Genomic DNA, 19902 nt, shown 5'->3' with positions numbered 1-19902 from the left:
GAGAAAAAGCTCCCTAATGCCACTTTTGCTAACCTCACAGCTCCTGAATTTTTCCTGTTTGGTCATGTGCCAAACATTTTTGGCAGGAAACATTAGGCTAGCTTAGATCATGCTATAGAAACAGTCTCTACCATAGGTTTCTTTAAGCAGGTTCTTGGGCCAAGCAGCATCTGGAAGATTCCCCAATACACTACGTGCCAATGAGAACCAAGATGAAAATCATGTATCTTTACAATTAAAAATCACTTACTAGAATCCCGACACTTCCTAGGAATGCCAAAATATGGCTAATCTCTTGTCATTTGACCCTAAGTGTTCCCAGCTTTGGCAGGAATGTATTTCAGTCCCAAAACAATGTGTCATGCCAACCCCAGCCAGAAAGGCAAGACATGAAATCCTCCATTCCATCACCTTCAATGCACATGAACTTTATCACTCTAACCTTGGCATACCCTGTGTGTATAGAAGCATCCACCACAGCATAACCCATCACATCCCACTAGTATAGACTGTTTCCAGGATAAAAAAAAAATTGCCTTAATAAGATGTGCATTCAAAATCCAGAAGGGGGAAAAGAGGAAATTAAAATATTTATCAGGTAACCCAAGTGCACATTTGCACAATACACTGCATGCCTTGGTTCCAAAGACAGCTCATCTCTCACCTCGAGATTTGAGCTACCCTGCCTTTAAAATCATCTGCTAGTCTTGCACAGTCCTCAAAAGATTTAGTCTTGCCTTTGGGGGTAAGAGGATATAGTTCCCTTTCCACACAGTATTTTTAAAATAGCATTATAGACTAGGTCATAAAGTCACAGCATAATATCCAAGTGCTCTTCCTTACAATAATTCTAGAAAGCTGATGATACAAGTAAAACAATCCCAAGTGCTTCCTCCTGTAATACTGACTTCAGTAATACTTCTGGGACACCAAAAAAACACATTTCACTCATTTCACATTCTAATGTACCTCAGCAAAGCCTCATTTTCTCCTGACAGCTAAAGAAATGAGCAGCTAACATAAAGCTATTGAACATAAAGTTCCTATTCTTTAGTAAACCTGTCCACAATTACTCTGGTCTTTATCCATTAAAGAAAAGTGTTTAAAATGCAAAATTTGCCTGTTGATGGTTTGATTTCAAGGTGGCTTTTTTTGATCTATTAACTTTTTTTGCATATGACAGAACACTGAAATTCTCACTGTTTAAATTGGAATACTGCACCATCTAGCTACAGGCTACTTGGCTAATTTTACAGAGCACAGAAGTAAGGAAAGTAAAATTTGTAAATCTAATATTTACATTTTTTAACTACATAAATGCTGGTTTAATACTTTTGCAAATACTGACCACTAGTTGGCAAAGGGCAGCAAATTGTGCCACAGATATAATAACTGATGATAGCAGTAAATTAATATTAATAAATTATTCAAGTTCTCTACCTGTCAATTTAAACTGCTAATGAAAATAAGGTGGTTTTAAGAGCAATCAACTCTGACACATTTCTTGGATTCTTTCCAAAGTGAGGAAATAACATTTGAAGTTATTCTGTATTTAACACTTACCTCTTCCATGTAAGTTTTATATCCATCTTAATGAGGGACTGTTTGTTTTCATTTTTGTTGTAAATATTATTAAATTTATCTTTAAAATAAGAGGAAGTTACTAAACGCTGCACATTTCCACAAGGGCAGTAAAATAGGATATTTTTTTCTATACTTATTAAAAACTGTTGCTTTTTGTTAAAGGTAGACAGAGGCAAAGGCAATAGAATTTCCATTTAATCTTGATATTTTTGGGAATTTTTCAAAAGGCTACTGTAACAAACATAAGCATTAAGTATGACAACTGGAAATAATCAGACAGACAGAAACTATCACAAAATGATGTTGCCATCTATATCTAATACCTCCTTCCACTGAGTGCGTAAGTTTCAAGATCAGAAAACAAAGCTTATCTTCTTTTAAAGACACTCTATCACTGGTATGTAAAACAGCACCAGCCTTCCTGGGTGAGATAAAACCTTCAAATATTGTATCCATGCAGCAGAGATGAAAGACCAAAGGAAAGTCAAGCAGAACAAAGCAATTACCAAGGTGGAATTCTGCCAGCAGAGAGTTTCCCCTTCTGCCCTTCACACAACAATCTATTTGCAACCGAAACTGGATTCTTGATCCCTAAAAAAGAAAAATTAGCAAAAAAAGGGAACAAAACATTAAAATATTTTCCTTCATAGCACTATAGAGTTCATTTTGGCAGTGGAACTCAGATTCCTTTCATTTCCAAGGGCTTGTCAAGTAATTAAGAGACACCTTATGTTTCAATGTAGTAACATTTCCAGTTTTCCCTTCACATGCTGTTGGTAGTGACAAAGCCTTCCAGTCAACACCTCCCCCACTTTTTTTTTAAAGAAGGAAAAAAACATATTGAAATGGGAGGAGTGATCTCCTACCACAGAAATCTCATGTAAAATCTATTGTATCTAAGAGTCAAAGATGTTTATAAGCATTAATTTTTCTAGGTGGAATTTTCATTTGGATCTATGTGGCCAGAACAGAAATTACAGGACTCAGGCTTAGCTGTTTCTCACTCTCAACTTCCTCCTTCCTCATGGCTGGAAGAATACATTCTTTAACAAACACGGCTTGAAACTTAATTTTACTATTTTTTTTAGATTTATATCTACATGAGGAAGCTATCACCACAGTTTAGAACTATTATAGAATAAAGAACAAAGATTGAAGTCTTGTCAGAAAAGCTATTCAATAGTAACAGCTGAGGCTGTTCATATACTTAGAATGAAACCTCAACAATCCCTGTTTGGGACTTTATATTTGTTTTATTCTGAAAGCTAAAACCTGAAAAAAGAGAGAAACATTAGTTCTAATATTAAATAAGTCCCATATGCAAATAAATTGCCTGAGTACAAAAAACAAATAAAAATCCTAATTTAAATACTTGTGATATTTTTAACAACTGAATGTTATTACTAAATTATCATTCCTCGAATTCATCCCAGCAAACTGAGTCCCACTGTGAATACTGTGTGGTATCACACAATTGTGCTATGTCAAAGGATTATCTATGAACTAATAAGACATCATGTTACACAAAGAAATTAACACAAAGCAATATTTCAGGGAGCAGGAATGCCTCCCCCTTTTTTAAAGGACACTATTTATTTAAACACAGCAGAATTTACAATGTCTCCCCCTTCAAATCAGTAACAAAACCCCAAAATTGATCTTTGCACCTAAATTAGAAGTTAGCTTTCTAATACGTAATTAACATACCACTCAGTGCTCCAACAGCTCCAAAATTCAATGACTTTCCATCCATTATACTGGCATCACATTCTATCTCACCCAGAAGGTTTAGGTTAGATCCCAGTCCTGCATTTGTAAAAGGAGAATCCTAAAAGTAAGAAGAGAACATGATAAGGCCACATCCATAAGAGACTAGATCAAAACATCTGTATAACTGACCTGATGGCACTGATCTTGGTGCAATGCATTTTCTTGTTTTAGTAGTTTAATCTTCCACAACAAAAACAAGGGCAAGTTGAACAGAGCATTTAAAATTACTACAATTGACAGCTTTCACCTCTGCAGGGTGTGATACATTTCAAATGTAATAATGCACTAATATAAAAACCAATCACCTAACAATTAAAGAGGATCATTTCTGTGCAAACAAAAGCCTTACAAGTGAAAATCTCTCCCTTCCCCAAAGTACACGCTTCCCTTGGTCCTTAACCCATCAAGTAACATTTAAGTAACATCTTATAATCACTGCACAGACCAGTCTACCTTTGAAACTCCTAAGTATGACCCTACAGCAAAACAGCACTGTCCTTTTTCTGAACATTCCAGGCCAAGACTGCAGCTCCACATGCAGAAATGATGAGCTGGCATCACTAAATTCCACTTTGTAAAACTCCTATTTGACCATTAGCACAGGGACTGTGGTCTGGAAGCTTCTTGACTAAAAACCAATTCCTACTTCATAGAAACTATAGAACAACATTTTAACAACATCATAAAGCTAACTCCATTTTTGTTAACACTTTCTGTGGCTTTTACAAACCCAAGGTTGCCAACTAGTAAGTTCTGCATGCTAGAACTGAACCCCATTTTTACCCTTCCATTTCATCAGAGCACCCCCATGACTTTAGAACCACAAAATTTCAAAGTAGCACAGTTCAGCAGCCTCACTGCCAGCTCAATACAATCCCCTCTTCTATATGCAAGGAATATAGGACAAAGAAATAATAGCTAAATCAAATTTCAGAGGGATGCTGCATGCTTTCAGAGTTTCCTATGTTTAAATTACAACAGTGTAACAACCTGATGTGACAAAGAACAATGTTTGTCTAGACCACCTGTGTACTGCAGAAGTATGATAACTCATTTCACTGATGAGTAATAAAAGCTGAACCAGAAAGCAAATTATTGGAAACAGCTCAAAGTTCTATCTTACATTTAAAATTAACTGGATGGGTTTTGAATAGTCAAATTTGCAATGAATTTAAAGAAATAAGAGAGGTGAGCACATAGAAATGAAAAATAAGTCTGATGTCAGTTAGCTTTTATTAACTTTCAAATCCTCAAGTAGTGAAGAAATTCAAAATCTGTTCCGCAAGATGTTGACTCAAATTTACAGAGACATGCAAAGACTTCTCAGTGCTTGAGTCACCAAAACACTATCTTTCTGAAGAATCATGAATACAAGATCTCTGATTAACACATAATCATGAAACTGGCCTTCATTTTCTGCTTTTTCCTTCTGAAGCAACACAAGATTTTATCCCATACCACAACACTTCTTCCAATTCACTGTGTATATTCATTTTGTTGTTTATTTTGACAGCAACACCTCACAGCCAGTAAGTAAATTTGAAAGGATTTTAGGATAATGAAACATTTACAGTTTAGAGTGTGCAAACAATTTGCTGTAGAAAGGGGATGGGTGGGGGGAAATATGTTTAAAAACAGATGATGGCCTTGAAAAGGCAGAAGATTCAGAGTAGCTGCTGGCTTAACTGGCTTCATTGCTCCCCAGGCTCTACAAATATGAAGAAAATTAACTCAGTGAAGTTTAGGAAAAAAGGGAGCAGAGAAGTGGTGGAAGGAATTGAAAGCAAACTGTGAAAGGTACTTGGAAGACACAGTAAAACCAGGAATGCTTAGGATGACCAATGCTTGTTCCTAGTGCTGTCCAAGTCCTCTGCCCCTGGGTAATCAGAGTGCAAAGACCTCTGAGGCTGGAAACAAATCTCTCATGTTTTGTTCCAAACACATTCACTCAGTGCATCATACTTAAAAGAATTAGCAAAGAGGAAAAATGTTGTGCTCCACACATTTGTTGCTGCCACAGAGCAGAGACAGCTGTTATCCTAAGAGTAGATGTCATGGACAGAAGGACCCACCAGAAAGAAGTCCTGGTAACACTGTCCAGAATCCCTCTGTACTCAAGGCACAAAGGTCTCTACCATTTGGTTAAGGTAATAATCAAAACAGGCCAGGAAAAAAATACAGGACACAGAGTTCACTTTATTTCTAAGGATCTCTGTGTGCTACATGCTTTGGCACAGCACCTTCACTGGCACAACCTCAAGGATGCACCAAGACATAATTTACTCAGAGGATCTAAGAACAAAGGGAACATCACCTATTTCTCCCTACAGAATATTTATTAGAACATTACAGAATTTTTGATAAATAAGAACTCCACACCAAATTGGAGGTGTCTCTCTGATGGGGTAACTCTCATATTAGGACTCAGAAGGGATCTTACCAGTAACAACATGAGTAACTTCTCCAGTAAAAAGAAATAAAGACCAAATTCCAAGCATCTGTTCAAGATTTCTGCAGAGTTTCAATTAGGTTTAGAATCAGATTGCATTAAATGAAGAAAACAGGCTTAGAATTCCTAAAAGGAAGATGATTTAACTTCACACATCTGAAAACAGCTTTTGATAAACTGGGTGTGAACCCATGAAATTTTTGATATCTACCTGAGTTTCTCTGAGGTGAGATAAAAGCCTTTGAAACAAAGTAGGGGAAAAACCTTTATAAAAAATGGAAACAAGACATTCACACCTACTTCTATGAATAGGCAAAGACATGAAATACACCACACAAATACAATCTCTATTTGAATCTTCATACCCTCAGACAGAAAAGTGCAGCACTGCAAGACCTGACTACCATAAAATGGGGAAGAACACAACTGAAGCATGTGCCCAGGAAAAGAGAAAAAGGTATCTTCAGGAATATACTTTTATTTAAAACCACAGCAGCAATCAGCCTTTGTGTTTCTAAGGAAACTGAAAAAGACAAGTAAACAAACCAAGCCTGAGCTTTGCACCTTAACACCAAGCCTTGCCACCACAGAACACTAAGTAAGAAGAGCAAAAAGACAAACAAATGGTATTCAAAGCATTTTAACAAAATGTAACTCTTCTGTTATGTGAAAAAACTAGACTTCCTGGCAATGACTCCACAAAGTGTCTCTAACTCACCATGTAAACCTGTAGCAAAAGAGGCAAGAGAAAGCTTTAAGAGGTGAAATAAGACTTTTGTTTTCCCAAGTTACCCATCTTGCAAAAACTCTCAAGCTTCTGAAGGCATAATTTTTATTTACAGAATCCTTTATATTTCAAAATATATTTATAAATGTTCTGGCAGCAAATACAGGGCGTCCTGAAATTTCTAGCTGTGGTCAAAGTTGGAATGCTTAAAGATGTTACTCAGCTCTGTAACACATCTAGGCAAACAGTTAAAATGCTTGGTCTTCAATGAACATGAAAGAACATTCCATCCATCTTTGATACAGTTTTGGCCATGGCTTATTTGTAACTTCTAAAACAAATTCAAAGTCTAGAGGCACTTCTTTCCACATACTGCAATTTTAGAAGTTATTTTTCTGTGAGAATTTCATGACAATCAATAGTCTACAAGGATGAGTCACTTTCAATTACATGAGCAAAAATGTTTTTAGACAACACTTTTGTCACAAATTACTGTTGGTCACTCTGCAGCAAAGCATCATAGTAATGCTTTTAACTGGAATTAACAACTTCCAGCTCATTACCCATTAGAAGTTCATCTATGGTGACTGCCTTAATACAACAAGGATGCTTCTCCTTGAAAAAGAAATCCTTGGAACTAAGACTGTATATTCAAAAGTCTTAACTATTAGGAAAATAATACCAAAAAAAAAGAAAAAAACAATTCCTCAAGAAAAAAGTTCTTTCAATGCAAAATTTTGCTGACAACCACAGAAACACACTGCTTGAGTATAACAGGTCCAAAACATTCTTTGCATGGATCCACAACAACAACATGCAAAATAAACTGAGCAATTTCAGTAGCAAGAGGTTGGAACCCAAAATGTGACAGCCACTTCCCCATCAATCATATTAACTCCCAATTTAAATGATATTCATAAAGAATGTTCTACTAAAGTTAGATAAAGAAACAAGTAATCTACACACATATAAGTAAAGGATTACACTAAACTTAGAAACTATTTGAAATCTTCATAATTTTTTACAACCACTGTATGTTCCCAGTACCTGATCAGTAGACATCATTAAGTGCTCTATAGTCAAAGAAAAGCTTGAAATTGTATAATTTTCTCACAGCCACACATAAATGCAAATCAACATGTGGTTTTGCTGAAAACAGCACATTTTAAGTGGGTTGTATGGGGTCTCCTCCCCCAACAAAAAAAAACTGTTTAGTAATTTCATTGTGTTTCAAAAAAAATCCAGGCATCATATGGTGGATGATAGCAAGAGGGCAAAAATTAGCAGTACTGCAAAAATGCCTCTGTGGAAGTAAACAGAGTAAATAATGAGTCTTATGAAATACCTTATCCAGACTATTTTATTACCAAAGGCTGACAGAGGTGACACATGCACTTGTTCCTCTGCAGTACCAGAGTTCTCAAAACACAAAACATACCTGCCTCAACAACCTTATCAAATACAGCTGATGCTTATGAAGACCAGCACAGTTGTTTTAACAATATTCTGTGTCAGTCTTGTTCCTTTGCAAAAGAAATCCACCTTTTTCTCTAGTTAAGTATTACCATTATTATTGTATTCACAGAACACCATTTCACTTGAGAGTTGCACAGTCCAACAAAGAAAGGCACTTAAGAGCCTGGAAAAATAAAATACAGACAGCATACCACAAGCAAACTGTCAGCTTGCTCATAAAAGATCAAGAGCAACTCTTGTGCCTCAACAAGTCTTTGAAGTGATGCCTTTTGGATGAGCTGCAATCCTCTGTAACAGGAGTTCTGTAATTGAGCGGAACTGAAGAAAAAAATTCATCTTTTGTGAGATTTCCATGAAAAGATATTTGTGCCTTGCAAAGATTACAAATGTTTGGAATACAGCATTACAAGTGAGGGAACTGTAAAAGTGATTAAATATCTCAGATAAACTCATAGCAATGTGTCCTACAGAACCTAAATTATCAAGAAGTTACAGTCAGCATACTTTACAATGAAATCTGTTATCATTTATACAATATTCTGTTGTTCTGCATCTTCATTTGGGTTACAGGAAGAACAAGACCACAAACAGTTTCACACAGAGTTTTGTTATTTATTTGCCAACTTCAAATGCTAATGATCATTGTTTATGCTAAAGCATAAACAAAGGGGAGTGACAGCTCACTATAGTTTGTTGACAACTATAGGTTTGTCAATACAAACCTATATTTTTACTCATAAAACCTTGCAATTAATGAGAAAAACTATTGTGATTGCTTTGTTGACTTGCCATGTGTAGTTTGTTTTCCACAGAGCAACAGTAGAACCACCCACCAGTACTAAATCAGAAGATGCAGGTCCAGAAATGACAGAGATGTCAGGAGGTGGTGATCAGAACAAGGTATGAGCAGAAACAAACTATTCCATATGTTGGAAGCTGACAGTTTAACACTTGGGAGTTTCTCATAGCAGATCCAAAAAACTGCCACTGCAAACCACACCATTTTCTGGTTTGGGTACAAATTTGACTTTCCCTCAATGTAACTGCATAACTACTTTAATCTACAAGAAAGCCAAATCCCAAACCCAGTACCCCCTATTCCAGTAACAGACAGAACCTTCAATTAAGAGATTATATAAATCTCTTAATGAATAAATGAAAGCAGATAATTACATTAATGACTGCACTACAACCTGAACAAAATAACATTTTATCTTAAAAACAGGAAAAAGGAAAAGGTTTTGTGCAACAGAACACATAAAAATAGTACCCAAGACAATTGCTGAACCAGAAAGTGGAATGATGGCAGCATCAGCACAGATGTAGTAGCAAGACAGGTAAGGAAAAAAAAAGGTTTCTGATTGGAGTAATTGAAAAAAACTGTTTCATTTCATCTTAGAGCCATAACTTGTTCTACAGAAGCTATTTCAGAGTATTTAAATCTACTAAAGAAAAAGAAAAGTCTCTTGGGGATAACAAAAACATATAAACTATTTACCCCAGACACAGCTGCAAAGAGATCTACAACTCTTCAGTTAAGCTTCTCAAAATATGTTTTTCTCTGTAGCTCAGAAACACGATAAAAATCACAACCCAAAGCAGATTTTTATTTTTGTTTTCCACTGAGGAAGGAGATGACACACAAACCAGTCTCATGGAGTGAGAAGAGCCTCAGTGAGCTTAGGGAAGTGCATTGTAAATAATTCCACTAGAGAGATACCCACTGCTCTCTGTGGGCTGTACTCTAATGTGTAAGATAACACATGAAAGCATATTTGAACAGCTCAGTGAGACCCACAGGAGTGCTAACAGCCAAGGCACTTGCCAAGTTCACAGAGTGACTGAAGCCTTGGCTCCCAGTCAGCATGTCTAACACATACTGAAGTGTGCACTTACTGCCTGCCTTACGCTATCCCCACCAAGTACATTAATGAACACTTTCCCAACATCTGGATAAGCAAATCCACTGCTAATCCTCTTGGAATACTACCATCAATTCCAAGTGCAGGAAATTATTTTTACAGCACAACACTTACCTTGCTTTCTTTTTTTTTACTAATAAAATTGGAGAGGAAGAAGCAATTACTACTTAGAGGAGAAGAAGGATACCTGTTTCCATCATTACTGTCATGAGGGATTAGTGGATCTGGGACAATGACCAAACTGCTTCATTTACCACCCAGAAATGTTTAGCTTTACTCACTTCTACATTATTTCACTGAAGGCAGATGCTATAAAAACCTCATCACTCCAACAAGACACTTTTCCAAAAACCTCACCAGCAGCTGCTCATCAAGATGTTCTATCTTAATTAACAAGTACTGTTTTGAAATAAAAACATTACTTGTCCTATTCCTCTACACATATTTTGTCATAAAAATCAGAACCAGTAGGATATATTTTCCCTCTCTAAGAAGCAGAGCCAGGACAACCTGTCTGTAGCTCAGCAAGACAGAAATGAAGTTCCTTACATAGTGTTCAGTAAGTCTTTAATCACTGCATTTATTCTTAAAGGGTAAAGACTATCTGATAAGGCATACCTAAAATAACAACCAAATTGCTCCAACTAGAAAATTTTTATTCAGTCTGCTTTCTATAAAGTACTCAAACACATTTACACCAAAATACAGTGGAAAAGCAAAAGATCAAATTAGCGTAGCACAAAACCAAAAATCCACTGACACTGCCCATTTAATACCCCCCTACAGAAAGGTCTGGCAAGATTTACCCAAGAGGTGTATTTACTTCTAGTCAGAAATTCATACCTCTAATTCAATAAGTGCTGCAGTCACTGCATCTGTTGCAAGAGCACCAGCCTGGAGCTTTTCAATTGCCTGTAAAACACAAGTTTTAGCTGACAGTTAGGAAATTCTATTATTCTGTGACTAAGTCCCACATTTTCCTATTCCTGTATAAAATAAAACCTTCACCAAATTAGTTTAAAATATAAGAGGGTGCAAGAACAAGAGGCACTGGAAAAAGTCAGTATGAACCATATGAGGGCAGATCTGAAGATATGATTTTACTATGACATTGTGACACTGCATTTAGTAGCAGATTTCTGCATAGTCAAATTTCTCAAAATAACTTCTTATATTTCACATCCTCAAACACCAAATGTTTCAGTCAACAAGTTTCAACTTTTCCTTCCAAGACTGAACAAGAATTTCTAGTACCACATATAGCAATTACCATAAAAATTGAAGAGAACTTCACAACTTCATCTAAAAGCCAAGACAAATCACGTAAGATAATGTTACCTTCAAATTACATACCCACACAACAATGAACTTGTAGAGCCTAATAGTATTTATTAGATCCATACTGAACAAGACCTTACAGTCAAGCTTTCTCAGGGAACCCCAGAAAACAACTCTGGCTGCAAGACAAACCTGAAATTGTTTGTTCTTCACAGAAGTTACTGATGTTGGCTACTCAGCTCAAGAGCAGCTACACAGGATCTCAAATTGGACTTGAATTCAACAGCAGATCTCACATAACTAGCTGGAAAATTACTTTCACCAAGGCTAAAGAAGCCAGTGTTAAGTTTGGATGATTAGCGAGGCCTCTCATTACAAAATTAGATTGGTATTAGGATTGAGCAACAAACTGTAACACAAAGTGATAATTATCAGAGACCAACTCTGAGACTCTTATAAAAATCCTGCCAAGCTCCCAAGCTCCTTCTCCCTGGAGAAAGCAAAAGACATTAAAAATTTTAGAGAGAGGTCTTCCAGCTACTCATTCAACACTTAAAAGACAGATCTTGCCAGTTCCAAAGCAAAGTTCTTGGAAGAGATGAAAACATATTAATTTCAATGGAAATTAAAGTCTTGCCATTTCTCCGTTTCCAACTTGGATTTTTTTGTTTTTGTTCTTCCTGTTTCTACCTCCCTTCCTATTAAGAGGGTAAGAGCTACCTTAAGAGCTTTAAGAATAAAATAATTATAGAAACTCCTGCACTCACAGAGCAACCTGCATGCTAGAGTTTAAATTAACTTGAAAGAGTGGACATGGAAGAAATCAATCTGCAGACAGCATACTTAGCTCCAGAAACCCTGGAGAAGCGCAGGAAGCTGTAGGAATTCTCCTTGTAGGTACCACTGTGACCTTCTCTTGCTCTCCCACTACTCAATTGGTGTCTGCTATTTGCCAGCACTGATGAGAATGTTGCTGCATCTCATGGCCATGGCACTGTCCTGTCTCTGTATCATCTTAACTGTTTCTGCTCTGTTTTTCCTCATTTCTTTCTATAAACATATCCAGCCCAAGCAGCTAAGTCCAGGTATTTCTTGTGTACCCAGTACAGGACTGTGGAGCTGGGGACACATACCTTCTGGCAGGCTCTTTTGCACACATGCTTGTACTCTTTAGCTTTGGATTCAGAATGATAACCTGCACCTGCAATTGAAACAAAAGGAAAATATATTATAGTATATGGCAAACTGCAGCCTGTAGTTCACACAGAGATTTAAGACACAGGCAGATACAATGTTCCTTATTCTGGATTACGTTGGCATTTCCTTTTTCTATCAGTGATTGACAACTTTATGCATTCCAACACAGAATCAAACACACTCAGCAAAATACAGGATACAGATCATATATCCAGAAGCATGCAGGTATAAATATCAGCATCAATCTCTTCCTACAAAAACGTTCCAAGAGATTCCAATTTCACTCATTCTTGGAGGATTTCCAGCATAGCTTTTTTCTTTACTGTCCATTATTGGGCAAAACCTCCAGTTTTAAGTCAAACTCTGATTTTCTTTTTTCCACAATTCTGTCCATTTTCTCATGTTTATGCTATGTTTTTAGAGCTTGTTACCCCTGACTTAGAACAAGGAGTTCCTTTAAATGAAGATCATACAGATTTTTCACCTTTTTCTTATTCTCAGTCTTTGCATCTATCCTGCTGTATTGAACCATTCTGTCCTATTTTAAAGCCACTGCCCCTACTTCCATACCTGAAAAGTTTATCAATGCCACCATTCAACTAAATGCAACATCAGAAAAACAAGAATGGAACACATATTTAAAATCTACTTCTGATTTACCAGGTTCTGCACCTAAAAACATGCTTATATTTATCTCAACTTCCCTTTGCTCATTTTTAGAAATATTAGTTTTGAGAAACTCTAATAAAATAATCTTTAATACTAACACCAAAGTGACCCAGCAAAGGACACTATATTGAGCAATTTCATTTGCCCTTAAAATAGAATACCAGGGTCATCAAACATCAACCCAGAATAGTTTAAGGTTTGGGGCTGTTTTTTTCATCTTAGTGATTTTACAAAGCAAGTAACATGTTGGCTTTTCAAACATTTTAGGCATGACCAGGCCACTTTCCTCTGTTTCACCTCATGTACTCACACAGATGCTCAAAACAAATATACACCCAGATATAAGCATTGTTAACTTCATGATTCATAGTATTTAACAAAGAACCTTTGAATGAAGAATTTATGAGCAAGACACACAACACATAATTTCTGTATCAGATCTGAGTAGAGGAGTCCATCATTACGCGTGGAAAGAATAAACAGTAACTCACTTAAACATGAACAAGATCAGAAAAATAGACTTGGAAGAAAAAATGTCAGAAGGGTAAAAAGAGTTCTGCAACAAACAGCCCCAGCAGATTTCAGAAGGTCTTAGCTAGACTGTCCTCATGGACAAGTTGGACAAGAAACCATCTCCAGTGGAAGGACTGTATTTGATCCTTCTGTAGGTAAAGAAACAGTGAAATATCTCCTTCATTTTGTAGGTTTGCCAAGCTTAGCAGACAAATACAGAATATGACATTTTATAATCATTTATATTTAGGGGTTTTCTTTGTCAAGGAGAACAAAAATACCATCCAGAACATCCAAATAACTACATTTTGATTAAGAGTTTCCAGTGCAACTTCCAATCAAACTCTTCATTCTGAGACTTGAACACAGAGTTAATGTCACTTTGTTAGCACACTAGTAGTCCAAAGCCAGTATAAAATTTTTGTTGGCATCTAGTTTGATATCAAAACATGCATTATTTCCATTCCAGCTGTTCTGCTTCCACATCTTACCTGCATGGACAAGCACAAATCCCACTCGTTTCCCTCTTTGGGTTTGCTTTGTTTCGGGCTCTTTGACCACCACTTTTACAGCTGTAACCTGAGATGATTTGGAAGGTAACACTTCTACTGAACTTATCCCCTTCTCCATGGTCATACATTAGGATCACCATCTTCTACTGGGAAGGAGCACACTTCCATTCAAAAATAAACTCTGGAGAGAAATCATCCTAAAACCAGATCAGATATATATGTTAGACACTGACTTCAAGAGATGAATTTCACGCAAATAACCTCAGAAAGAACTTTTGAGACAGAAGATTGAACCAAGGGGAACACTCCTCTCCAAAGCAGGGTTTCCAAGTTCTGCCTCTCCCTAGCCAACAGCATTAATGAGACCTAAAATAATCAAAGTTCATGCAGCAAGCTGAAAGCAGTCTTTTCACTCCAATATAACTTGAACCTTGTCATGGATTGACAACGATCTTGCCAGACACTGGAAGGAACTGCTAATGTAAGTTCTGCTTTCCATAGGGTCCTGCTTTCCAACAATACAACAAATTTCTCCACTCATCACATCTAACTGGCACATGGCCCTTTAAAACACCACACCTTTTCCTTTCTATGAAGGGAATACCTGTTTGAGATCCTATAATGAACTCCTATTTGTCTATACTGTTTCATCCCATCTCCTAATAATTCCCCACTAATTTGCAGCAGGAAAACAAATAATTAACTTTTTTTAAAAGACAAATTATTTCTAAAACAAAACCAAGTAAGCCTAAAACAGTCAAATAATGTTTGTCTGGGTATGGAGAGCTACCATGATTACTAGTGAACCTCAACTTGCTTAAGTCAAGCTCAAATAATTTAGTAACTCTACTGGTTTTGATGGTTACCCTTAAGATGCTAAGGAAATTAATGTTTATAGAAAGCTAATGAAAATATTGTCAGTATTGTCTAGTACATGAAACAAAAAAATAACAATACAGAATGATGTATTTATCAGGAATTGTCAAACAAACTGTATTTACTGCTGCTTTTATCCACAGCTTACTACCTATTAATCCTGACACAAAAGCATTTGTCTAGCTCAGAAGGTAAAACAGAGACATTCCGCACACTGAATTACTTAAGTGAAAAGCATGTAGTGCTGATGCAGAAATGGAGAAAACCTCTGTACTATATTAAGATAACTTATATATTAAGAGCTAGATGAATTTTAAGGTCCCTTCCAATCCAAACCATTCTCTGACTCTCCACCTCTATATTCCATCTATCACTCCTACCATCTCAAAAAGGACTTTGTAATCCAAGAAAACTGGAAGGTGAATAGAATGGGAAAAATTAGATGTTTAATGCATAAGACTTAAACCACTAATTCTTCAAATGCTATATGGCTTCCTTCAGCAATTAAACACCACTCTATTTGAATGGCCCAAAGTATGCAAATGAAGTTTAGCAAGTTCTGTTCTGCCACAGAACACCCTGGCTGGTTTGCCATAACTGTTCTTTTAATAAAAAGAATCAGCACAGCTCTGGAGGAAGTTATTTATTCACCATAATTTTTCCTAAATATTAAACATACCTAGTAATCTTCATACACTTATAAATTAACTTTTCAAAATTAAATATGAACTTATAATTATAAATGTCCTGATACAAAATGAAAGGCCGCTACAATACATAGGCTCTACGGAGAGAAAGTTTTTATGGATTACATCCGATTGTAATGGTCACTTGAAAAAATTTCAGAGCTAAGATTAAAGTATTCATCACTGCATTTACTTGCTTTTTACCAAAAATAGTAAAGATGGCTCCAGCAACCACTGGTCCTCTTTGTTGCATCTTGCTACACCCTGCAGAAAGTCACTCCTGCAACAAGGGCACAGCAGAGACTTCAGTAAAGAGACAGGGGAGCAAGTAAGGAAGTGAAACTCTCCCAGGAATGGAAGATACAGCATGGTAGTAAGGAAAGCAATCATGATGATAAAATAGCTTTTGAAAATTAAGATGGAGATGTCACTTGAAGGCTTACTAACAGTGTAACTGCAGGCTGAAAATGCTACCTAGGCCTTTGCATAGAGCTGGGTCTAAGGATGTGTTTATTTCTAGAGAACATACAGGCAATCCATCCCTCTCTCGTTTGCTTCCGTTTGTAACACTTCCTCCACACCAACTCAATTTTCTCAAACACCTCCCATCTCAAACTGCTCTTCAAGTCCTCTTACATTTCATTCACAAACCTGCTGCTTCCACTTGTTCAGCTCCCACTGGACCCAACTTTTCCCTTTCAAGCATTTCTGTTCTCCCTCCTGGGCTGTCACGCTTCCATCACTCCTTCCATTCCTCCTTGCTACCCATTTCCCGCTCCCCACCCGCACAGCGGCAGGAACGGCGGAAGAACACACAGCAGCGTGACAGCACAGCAGCAACCCGAAGGGTTTGACCAGAGCAGCGGATGCCCCGACCGCGCTGCACAAGCAGCCGGGACTCCGGAACGGGCGCCGGGACAAACCCGCGCGAGGCCGGGGGCGAGGCAGCCGCTCCCGCCCGGGGCGCGGCCGTGGAGCGGCCGGGGGAGCACGGCGGGGCGGGCCGGGCCGGGCCGGGCCGGGCCGAGCCGGGATCCGCTCCCGCGCCTCCATCCCGATCCCGGCGCGCGCCGCTCCCGCCGCCCAGCCCGTGACGTCACGCGGGCCCGCGGCCGGTGACGTCACCCGGGGCGGCCCCCGCCGCCGGCGGACGCGCGGACCGCCCGAGCCCGCGCGCGGCCGCCTCGCGGCGCGGCCCATCCCAGGCCCGTTCCCGGTCCGCGCCGCCCCGGCGGGCAGGACGCGCGGGAGGGGCCGTGCCGGGGTTGGCGGGAGCGGCGGGTCGGGGCAGCCCCGCGGAGGCGCCGCACTCACCCTGCACCGCCGCCATCCGGGACCGCCCGCTCGCCCGCCCGTTGCCTCGGTGAGCGTGAGGCGTCCCGCCCCCGGGCCGCGCCCATTGGCCGGGCCGCGCCCCGCGGCCGGAAGTGGCGGCACTGTTGATTGGCGTTCCGCCGGGCCAATGGCGCGCGGGGCGGGCATGGCGGGGCCCGGCCCGGGACGGCGCTCCCCGCTCTGATCCGGTCCCGCTGCACGATCGGCACCGGGCATGGCATCTCTCTCAAGGGGGTGCATAGCAACCTCCGGGGTTGTTACCGTGAGCCCCAGGCCAATATACGTATGTCTCATATCAATATGTGTATATATCGTATCGATATGTAATCAATACACATATCGTAGAATATGTAATGTACCTCTATATGCAATATACATGTCTATCATATATATATATAATATATATAATATATATGTAATATATAATATATAATATATAAAATATATTTATATTATATATTATATATTATATATTATATATTATATATTATATATTATATATATCGTGTATTATATATAATATAAATATTATACATTATGCAATAGGTGTATTATATAAATATATCTAGATAATATATATATTTAATAAATAATCTTAAATATATTAATATATTTAAATAATATATTCATTGTTTAATATATTAATATATTATTTATTTATTTGTATAAATCTATATAAATGCACATATACAAATACATAAATATGGTACATACCAATATATCAATACACATATTTCTATCAATATGCAGGTACTGTTTATCAATATACATAAATATCATCCATTATGCAGAACATCTATATGTCAGCATACAGTGTAGATATATATCATGCAATATGCAATATACATATATTAATAAGAAATGTACTTATGTATCATATCACTACATATATATATAACACAGTATGCACTATATAATACAATATACAATATACACATATCGATATGTAGGATAGAGTATATATATCTACACACATATATATACATATATATCTATCTACACATATATCATATATGTGTAGATATATACATATCTACACATACATATATATATCTACATATATATTTATAAATCTACATATATATCTACACATGTGACTTCTGAGAGCTGCTCAAAACTAAATTTATTGATTAAAAATACATATATTTCATAATAGACTTGCTAGGAAATTCTCGCAACAGTAAGATATTTTTCATCCTTCTGCTTCAATGAGCATTTAACCATTGTGTTCTGCTAGAGATAGTTTGTTTTTCTTAATTTCTGTCCGCTTTGTTGTAGAGGTGGTGTAGAAAACACATTGCTTACTGAGGCTGCCTTCCCAGCATCAAGGACAGCGGTATATGAATCCCATTTCCATTACACCTTCTCTGGTGGTCACTATCATCAGTCCTGGGAACCAGCTGTGTATGTGTGAGACACTTCATTATCCCAGTCCACACGATCCACTGTTCCCAAAGTGCCTCCACACTTCCAGCTCATTGCTCCTCTTCTTCGCAGAACCATGAGATGAGCCCAGATGTCCTCATAGATTTACTTGTATTGTAAATTTATTTTAGCTGACACCTCAAATTCTCATTTGCAAAGCTCAGCCTTTTAAAGTTGAAACTCTAAAGCTTTTATTATATCAAGACAAGGTTGTTCTGTTTGCAGAATTCACTTAATCACTTGCTCAAGCTGCACATGAGAAGTGAAAGGATATATATTATACAAAGTGGATTTTAACTCAGTTTTGTTTTCCTAGGAATATGCTCAGGAGTATGTAGCTATTACACTGGTTCCTGCAGCAGTGAACAGCATCATTCATTCTCTGCAAACAAGCTTCACCTGCTTCAGCCAAACTACAATTTTTGAAAATAAAATTTCGATGGTACCTTTCTGACAATTAACTCACTCACTACTAATAAAAGCTGTCTTACTTAATAATTAATTTTAATAATAATAAAATCTGTGTGAGTAATCTTGCAGTATATTGCTCCATTTGCCTAGCAGGTGCTGTTTCCTCACTCAGAAAAGCGCTGCCTCCTCGTCTAAGTCCTTCCACAGTTCCTTGTTCCTTCCCCTCTGCAGCACGTCCCCCTGCAGGCAGCGCTGGCGCAGGTGCCTCAGGAGGCTCTTGATGGGGACAGAGTTTTCCTTCTGGTGGCCGAGCAGCTCGTCCTTGAGGGGGGAGCAGTCAGCCAGGCAGCAGCTCCTTGGCCAGGCTGAGCGTGTCCAGGCCTTCTCCTGGGAGACACAGGGCAGGGAGCACGATGGCAGGGGCAGAGGGGCCGGGCCCCTTGGGCTGTCCTGCGGAATCTGGGGCCCGGCTGGGCTGCCCCAGGCTGCAGGTTGTGTGGAGAGGATGTCGGGCAGGTTGGGTCTTGTTCTGGTGGCTCAGCCTGTCCTTGTATCCTCCTGGGAGGAAGGGGGCCGAGCCCCACCTCTGCTTCTGGGCTCGGGCACGGGGCTGGGGAAGAGGCCGAGGACCCTTGGTGCCTGCCCAGGCTTTCCTCTCCACAGGGGCTGGCACTCCTCCCCACCCTGCACATCCCACCTGCCCGTCCCCTGGCACCATCCCACCTGCCTGTCCCCACCCCTCACCTGTCTCCGCTGCCTCTGGGCTTTCCTGCGGAGGCTGCAGCCAAGGCAGAGCGCGGCGAGCAGCAGGGACAGGGCTAAGAGGGCGCAGCAGTGCCCCTGCACGGGCCACAGGCTGGCACTGCCCGTGCCCGTGTCCCGCAGCTGCCGCACGCCCCGGGCCGGCACGGGCAGCCGGGCTGGCACGGGCAGCCGGGCCGTGCTCCTGGCGGGCCAGCTGTGAGCCCTGGGCGCGCTGGGGAGCAGCGAGGCCACGCAGAGCCCCAGGAGCAGGGAGAGCCCCGGGCGGAGCATGGCACGGCTGCCCCGGGAGCTGCGAGCTCTGGCCCTG

The 19902-nt window shown here is 39.2% G+C and overlaps 1 protein-coding gene across 6 annotated transcripts in view; it reads right to left on the bottom strand.

Annotated features, from left to right (window-relative positions):
- The window catches only part of TASP1 (taspase 1), a 78132-nt gene extending 61067 nt beyond the window's left edge, over positions 1 to 17065 (bottom strand). For all 6 annotated transcript variants that reach the window (XR_010359591.1, XM_064415423.1, XM_064415421.1 and 3 more), the window contains exons 1-6: positions 16974 to 17065; positions 14077 to 14294; positions 12340 to 12407; positions 10772 to 10840; positions 3292 to 3412; positions 2091 to 2175 (exon numbers count right to left, since the gene is read on the bottom strand). Coding sequence is in view for 5 of the 6 variants with exons in the window: in XM_064415423.1 (XP_064271493.1) it covers positions 2091 to 2175; positions 3292 to 3412; positions 10772 to 10840; positions 12340 to 12407; positions 14077 to 14221 (488 nt within the window). In the remaining variant the exon portion in view is untranslated. The remainder of the gene's footprint in view (positions 1 to 2090; positions 2176 to 3291; positions 3413 to 10771; positions 10841 to 12339; positions 12408 to 14076; positions 14295 to 16973) is intronic.
- Between the last annotated feature and the right edge of the window lie 2837 nt (positions 17066 to 19902).

This window comes from Passer domesticus, chromosome 3 (genome assembly GCF_036417665.1).
Source record: "Passer domesticus isolate bPasDom1 chromosome 3, bPasDom1.hap1, whole genome shotgun sequence".
NCBI lineage: Eukaryota > Metazoa > Chordata > Aves > Passeriformes > Passeridae > Passer > Passer domesticus.
The sequence above is the reverse complement of the archived record's forward strand: the minus strand, read 5'-3'. Positions and strand labels throughout refer to the sequence as shown.